This window comes from Chinchilla lanigera, unplaced genomic scaffold (assembly GCF_000276665.1).
Source record: "Chinchilla lanigera isolate Chin_1 unplaced genomic scaffold, ChiLan1.0 scaffold00145, whole genome shotgun sequence".
Lineage (NCBI taxonomy): Eukaryota > Metazoa > Chordata > Mammalia > Rodentia > Chinchillidae > Chinchilla > Chinchilla lanigera.
In genome coordinates this window covers 1,275,597-1,283,496 of record NW_004955546.1, presented here as the reverse complement: position 1 = coordinate 1,283,496, position 7,900 = coordinate 1,275,597, and the positions used below count along the sequence as shown (strand labels likewise).

The window sequence follows — 7,900 nt, the reverse complement described above, 5'->3', positions numbered from 1 at the left end:
ACCGGAGAAAAAACCAAAAAAAAAAAAAAAAAAAAAGGAAGCAGAGCAGCAAGTGAAGGCTCAGGGGGCGGGCTGAGGCTTGGTGCACACCTCTCAAGTCAGCACTTGGACCCCTCCAGATGCGGTACACAGAGGGCGGCTGCATATAGCATGGATGTGCTGTGTGTTCAGAAATCTAGAAGACACAGGATTTGGAGTGTTTTCACCATAAGGAAAGGTAACTGTTAGAGGACCTAGATATGTTTACCCTGATCTAAGCACTTCACAATGTGTACGTGCAAACATCACGTGATGCACCATAAGTGTATACAATTCTCTGTTTCAGTTAACAAATAAATGTAAAAGAAGTTCATTTTCTCTTTCCACACTATTCTCTGGAAGGGACTGACCTTGATCTACCTTTGGGAAAGTGTCTACTTACTGGACTTCTGTAAAGAGGACTCATCTTTTCCTCATCTAATCCAGCAGTCTATCCACTGTTTATTCATTCTTTCACTTCTATCAGTAGGGCTCTAGGGCATTTATTTTATGCTGTGGATTATACCCCTATACTCCGCCCTTATTTCTCTGCAATAATTTATCTTAGGGATTTGAGGTGTCACAGCAGTTTGCCATTTTGATCCTACCTGTATCTATATTCCTAAGTAACACCACCCTACAGATGAGACATAGGGATATGTGTGTTTGTCAGGATAATGCCGACTGATGTTCGCATATTAATGGAGTCTTTTGTTTTCAGTGCTGGAAAAAACCCAGGGCCTCGCATGTGCTAGGCAATTGTTCTATCCTGACCCAGTGGTGGAGTTTTTAAAATTAAAATTTCAGTGTTACTAAAAGTAAGTTGGCAGAGATGACTGTACAACTTCCACATTCTGTAACATGACTTTTTCTCTGTGGCTTATACTGTTCTCCTCAGCGCTTAATCCTGAAAGCATTTTACGAGGGGTCAGAGGTGTGAAAGAGGCTGTAAACAATGCACTTTCATTAGGGAAACTTGTGTTTGCTCGTTGTACAACAAACAGAAGGCTCTCCAGAGCCATTTACACCAACACGGTCAGTCTCACCAGCTGCTGCTCCACGGGGGGTGGGGTATCCTGGTTGGCATAAACAATGGCAGGGTTGTAAAGGCTGAACACCACAGGGTAAAACACCTTTCTACCTGTAAGTTAAAACATATTTTATATCACCCAAGGAGGTATAAAACAAAGGACATCTTTATTACTATCTAGAGCCTTTTGTGAAGTCTTTTAAAATCACGTAGTATCAATATTCAAGCTACAGAGCATCATGTTGATTGTGATGATGATTCTTTCAGTAGGTCTGACAATGAAACTGTAACTCTGCAAAAACCAAAACCAAAACCAAACCACACTAAAGGGAACTTCATGTGTTTAGTCCCCTCGACTCTGGGAGATATGCAAATGTTGTCTCTCCGCTATTCATTAGTTGAACTTTTTGTTATTAGGTCACCTAGCCAGTAGTAGGAGACATAGATTAACTTTTGACAATCATCAAGAAACTTACAAACTTCTGTTAAATCCACTCTTCCAAGAGAACAGTTAAAAATCGCAAATGTAAAGAATATTGTACAATACCTAGATATGTAGAAAATAATATAGAAGTGCAGACAGATTTAAACCAAGATCTGGGAAGGCTGGGAAGCTGGGGATGCTGTCACAGCTCTTGTGGAAGACCTTGTCATCAGTGTTCAAACTGAGAGCCTGAAGAGCCTCAAGGTTAACGGTACTGGCCACTTGCCACAGGAGAGGTCCTTGGCAGGCCTGGCAGCCAGAAGTGCCAGCTGCTCAGGGCCTGTCAGTGACACGCAGCCTTCTTACAACCACAGCCCAACAGATGCCAGGCCACTTCCTTCAAACCCACTTAGGGCCAGGAAGATGGAACTTCCCAGAGGCAAAGCTATTTCTGGATATAAAAATGTCTTTTACACTGGACAAATATGTCTCCATCAACTTTCTCATTTTGTTTTTGTTTTTTTTTTGGTTTTTTTCCGGTACCAGGAACTGAACTCACGACCTTGTGCTTGCCAGGCAGGTGCTGTGCCACTGAGCTAAATCCCCAGCCCATAACTTTCTCATTTTGAATTTCACGTCTGGAGTAACAAGAAAAAAACAGACCCATATTTACTCATCAGGCTCTCAGAGAACTCTGGACAGCTCTCCCTAGCCAAGGTCATTAGCTTTGCACTATATGAAGGATTTTTTTTCTGGTACTGGGAATCAAACTCGGACCTTGTGTTTGCCAGAGAGGTACTTGTGCCTGAGCTATATCCCCAGCCCAATATGAAGAATTCTATGCAAAAAACATGGATTATGAGATTCTTTCATTTAAAAATTACTGTTGTTTTTACTTTTCTTTTCTTTTTTTTTTTTCTGAGACAGGGATTCACTATGCAGTTCAGGCTGGCCTTTAGAACTTGCCGTGAGTGATCCTCCTGCATAAGCCTCCCAAGTGCTGGGATTACAGGCATGCAGCCCCATCCCCAGCCTAAAAATTACTGTATTTTTAATTCACAAAAATTGTACATATTTATGCATCCAATGTGATGTTCTGATATACACAAACCTGTGTGATGATTAAATCATGCTAACTCACATAGCCCTCACCTCACAACTCACATACTTATTTTTTTATGGTAAAGGCATTTCAAGTTGACTTCTCTTTGTCATTTTCAAGTACACAGTACACTATTACTATCTATAGTCTCCATGTGGTACAATGTTCCTGAACTTACTTGTATGGAGACGTTTTAATACAGAAAACTTTCTACATTTAAAAGTTGATTTAAAAACCTGTCATGTGCTCATTCATTTTCAAAATATATCTATAGCATAAAGCACAGCAAATGTACACGTGTGTGCTTGTCAGTGTGTATGTGTGGATGTGTGTGCCAGCGCATGTATGCTTGACCCCCCCTCCCCCCAGGTTGTGTGCCTCAGACTCAAACATCTCCACACCGCCTGCGTGGCTCTTTTTCTGTCCAGAGTTGTTCCCTTCCTTCTCATCAGTTTGTAGACTTCTATTCCTTTGCATTTCTTTAGTTGGCTTCAAATGTAGCCACTGGAATTTGGCTCCATGAGAACAAAGGATACAAACTCAAAAGGTCAAATTTTCAATTTACTTTGTTTTACAGTTAAATTGTGCCTTATACCACTTACAAAAGAATATCCCAGGGTTTAATTAAAACTCCTTTCCCCTCACATTAACTTGATTCAAAACATGGGATATGGCAACACCCTTCTCAGTTCTATACTCAGCTCACTGACTCATGGGTATACGCACCTGGCTCAGCGTTTAACCGGCAGCTGTTAAGGAATTCGGCTGAGAAATATATATCAACATCACAGAAAAACATCAAGACCTCTCCCTTGTCCCAAGCTCGGGCACCCACATTTAGTCCTCGTCCACGATTAAATTCTTCATTCAATGAGACCAAGGTGTAATTGTGAAAATTAGACTCACTATGAGGAAAGCACATATAACATATGATGAGTCCCACTTAGAGTTACAAAGCTCTTCCTTCAACAGAACTTATAAATACGGTTTACACTTCAGAGATTTCATGATGCTGGTTCTCATTCACGCAGGGAAAAGCAAGTGCCCACTTCGCTGGCATAAGGCCTCAGGGACTAAGGTTCACTGACTGCTCACACAACGGGGCAGACATTCTGGTGGTGTGAGGCTTAACAGGTGCTGCTAAGTGGCCACTGCCCACTGAGCCCTCAAACAGCTATTCAAGAGACGATAACACACCGTCCGTGGAGAAGCAACCATGGGGCTGAGAACTAGTGCATGTCACACACGCCAAAGACACATGCAGCGCTCTTCTCGCGCACCCTCGCCTCTGCACACACTCTGTTCACAGGCTCCTCCTCCATGCCACACAGGCAGTGGCTGCCCTGGCTGCTCTCCTCAGCACCCCCAAACGTGCTTGTGTACGCATCCCCCTCCACAGCAGGCTTTGTCTTGTCCATGACTATGCCAAGTGTCCTTGCAGAGTTGGAGTTCAATGCATTTCTGCTGAATGAAGGAGTGAGCAGCAGTTCTGGGGAGAGATGGCTATGTCTACAGCAGTCAGAGAAGATACCAGAAGTGGAATGTGAGTTCTGCCTGTGTTGAAATCCTGAATTCAGTGTTGAGTGTAAAGGTCATTCCCAGTAATTACTCTTAAAAGCAGAGGAAATAGAAAGCGTCTTAGAGGAAGTGTTTAGGGGTCAGACAGGTCAGATGGTAACAAAGGCTGACAAGGCTGGACAACAGGCTGGACAGGGCCCCTAAGATGGGAATTCAAGGAGCCACCGTGAGGAGCACCTTCTGTACAAGGCCATGGAACGTGGGCCGCAACGGGCTGGTGGGGTTTTCTGCTAGGAAAGTGGTTCTCACAAGCAGGCCTCCAGTCTCAGCGTCAGCTCCCCCTGGGAACATGTCAGGAGCAAATGACAGTCTCCACCTCTGGCTTCCTGACTGGAGCGGAGGGCAGATTGAGTCCTCTGTGCCTTTGCACCAAGCTGAAAGCCACTGTACGGGAGGCAGCAAGACCCAATGAGAAGGTGGGGAAGGCTGTTCCTAACACGGCACGGTGTGCGCCATGGAGATGGAAGCATGATCAAGCTGTTTTTGGGGGCCTGGGACTCCTCTCCCCACCTTGCGGCATGGAAATCTCTCCTGTCTTAGAGGGAAAATTGCCCATTACCATCCCATTGCCCAGCACCACCTGGAAGCTCTGATCACAGAACACCCTTACTCCACCCACCCCACCACAGTAATTTTCTGCGAGTGGGGATCAGGCTCAAGTGGGGCCAATCACACCCCCACCCGACCTGGCCACAGTGATTGGCTAAAGAGTGGGAAAATGTCCTTCCCTGGGATTTTCTCAACTGGAGCTCAACTGCAGGGAGAAAGCGCTTTCCTCTCTGATGGCAAAGCTGAGAAGTGTGAGCCCAGAGCCGCCAACAGCCACATCCCTCAGCATGTGGAAGAAGCCAATCTGCAACAGGAGAAGGAAGTCAACATGCACAGAACAGCAAGACGATGGTGAAAGAACTCTGACAGCGTTCACACCTCCGGTCCCAGCCCTGAGACCCCAGAGCTGTGTCTTGAGCTTCTCCAGGTTTGCCTGTAACAGTCCCTCCGGTTCTGAGAGGTATCCCAGATTCTTCAATCCTGCTCCTTCCTCAAGCAGCTCAAGGTAAGTTTCCACTACTTGCCACAGAGGCATCCTGACAACAGGGATGACTGCAGAGGTACCAGGGCAAGCACCTGATACTTAGCAATAAGGTGGAAAGAGAGGAAGGGAAGAAATGCAGGGAGAGGTAGCTGGTAGGGGAAGGGACAGATGCAAGTAGGAAGGGACTCTTCAGACAGATACAGATGAGTAAGACTTAGCTCTCGAGTGTCAGGCTGAGGGGCCTGTGAGAACAGTCCGACTGAGCTGAAAGAGGGCCACCAAGGGCAGGTATGGAAGGGGAAGGGGGTGAGTGTGCTAATGCACTGTAGTGCTGTGAGGGTCCCAAAAGCCATGCAGGTGCCCCAGCTGGACCCTCGCCTCCTTCAATTACCGTGGACTCCCATGAAGTGTACCTGGGACACCAAGGGTGGGCTCAGTGTTAGTGAGAGTTTGGAGAGGAGCGGTGGCCCAGTCCGGCGCTAAGCCATCAATGGCACCAGTAGGGGAAGGCAAAGGAGCACGGGAAGGGTATAGCGCTGCTGTGGCTAAAGGGGACAAGCCACCTGCACGCAGTCGTTACTTCACGTTTACAGACATTTGCATTTTTCAAACATAACAACATTTAAAAAGAAACTACTGGTTAGGGCGTCATGTAAAAAAGCAATCCAACAAGGTAACAGAGAAAAGGCCAAATTTGCCAACCGGGCTGCACCTTTGGGCCCTCAATTTAGAGAAAAAGGCTGAGAAGCTAAAGAGAGAAAAATCACACATTTAAGGAATGAAAAATTTATCCTTTCAAACCTCTGAGTACCTACTATGTACCAGGTACCCAACGGGCTGCTTAGTGACCTGACCACTGCTCTATGAGGTCTGACTGTGAGGACAGTACTGTGACAGCAGCTACTGCACCCTGCAGAATCAGAGGCTCTTAGACACACGGGTACCTGGGCATTGTCTACAGGTGAGAAGAAGCAGAGTGAGCAAACAGAAGACAGGAGACCAGTAGGAGCCAGCTCAGAGATTAGGACAGCAAAGCACAGATCTAGAAGAGGGAGAGAAGCGAGTATCCAGAAGAGGGTGGCCCCAGATGACAGCATCCTGACCAGGGCTGGTACCTGCTCGGCCGCTAGTAGAGGACAGCTGTGCAGGGCTGCTGTGAAATGAGCTCCGCACCACCACCCCACGCTCAGCAGCTATCCAAAAGCACGAGCACTTTACGTGTCTGAAATCCTCATTCTTCCACTGACATCTATCAAGGACTTCACTATGGACATGACTCACCAACCTTGTGACAGATTCTAGGATAGATTTGACTTCAGACAGTCCTTCTTTACCAAAGTACACCACCGTGAGATGGATCCTCTTGTCCTGATGAATACAAACATCCCTAGCAGAATTGAAAAATAAAGTTTAAGAAAACATGAGGTACTACTTTACTTACTCAGCAATCAGGTGAAGCTCTAACAAGAAAGTAAGTGAGGTGCTGTTGACAAGAGTGAAGTCCCAGGAAGCATCGGTGGCATCATGGGGACAGTGCTGCCCAATCGTCAAACCTACCACAACACATCATGAAGGCTACGCCAGCAGTAACCTCAGAGGGCTGCAGGAGCAGTCCAGCATTACGGCTCAACCACAGCATGTTTTTGGAACTTTTGTTTTGGCATAGGTTTCAGAATCAAATTATAAACTATTCAAAGAAGTTCATTTAGTTCAAAACCAAATAAATAAATATTCCAGTTTTGGATCAAGAGTTATTTTGTCCTCAAACTGGCTAATTCCAAAAATTATAGCTATCATCAAGGAATAAATATTTGCCATGATTAAGAATATTTACTGTAAGCCAAGTGTGGTGGTGCACACCTGTAATCCCAGCACTTGGGAGGCTGAGACAGGAAGATCCCCACAAGTTTGAGGCTAGCCTGAGGTACCCAGTGAGTCCAGGCCAGCCTGAACTACACAGCAAGACACTGTTTCAAAAAAAAAAAAAAAAAAAGAACATTTACTGTAAGAATAATACGGTCTCTGAAGGCAATTCCAAGGAAAAGTGCTTAGGAAATCAGCTCTCAAGAGTTACTTCCAACAGATAAAATCCATTCATAAGTGTATCTCCTATATATTTTGCTACAGAATATGGTTAGCTACCTTTTCAATGTAATAATAAAGGCTAGGAGCACAAAACACTAAAAGTAGCACATTAAGTTACTAAAACATGGAAATGTTAACTTAAAAAAGCAAGGTTTTCTCAAACTGTTATTCCAATGTGTAGTTATTAACATTTCAGCATTCTAAAATGCCAAAATTTAATGACCAAAGAAAAAGAATAGAAATACTCTACTTCACAAGATGGAAAAACCTTTTCCCATTTTAGTTCAATATTTATATTTTAAAATTCATTTCAATCTTAAATTATTCTTAAGATTTTCTTGGGAAATAAAAATAATTTTGATTTGGATGTAGTTTACAAGTGTATACCTCTGTCAAAAGTCATGAAATATGACATACTGTCCTTAAAACATCCTTATAATATATTTTACTGAATGTAAGTTATGCATTAATAAAGTAATTTCTAAAAATTCAAACGACCTAAAATGAATTCATTCACAATTATAAAGGTCATTGAATTTAGCTTCTAATAGTTGCCACTCAGAATTTACAGTTCAAGGGGCTGGGGATTTAGCTCAGTGGCCAAAAGCGCCTGCCTGGCAAGTGCAAGGT

At 44.3% G+C, this 7,900-nt stretch overlaps 1 protein-coding gene across 4 annotated transcripts in view; it reads right to left on the bottom strand.

Annotated features, from left to right (window-relative positions):
• The window catches only part of Csgalnact2 (chondroitin sulfate N-acetylgalactosaminyltransferase 2), a 35,190-nt gene that overhangs the window by 12,924 nt on the left and 14,366 nt on the right, over nt 1-7,900 (bottom strand). For 2 of the 4 annotated variants that reach the window (XM_005411763.2, XM_005411764.2), the window contains exons 4-6: nt 6,471-6,572; nt 3,301-3,479; nt 1,065-1,159 (exon numbers count right to left, since the gene is read on the bottom strand). In XM_005411763.2, the coding sequence (XP_005411820.1) occupies nt 1,065-1,159; nt 3,301-3,479; nt 6,471-6,572 (376 nt within the window). Of the gene's footprint in view, nt 1-90; nt 176-1,050; nt 1,160-3,300; nt 3,480-6,470; nt 6,573-7,900 lie in introns of all 4 variants that reach the window. The other 2 variants (XR_264888.2, XM_013508394.1) reach the window with 2 other exon arrangements.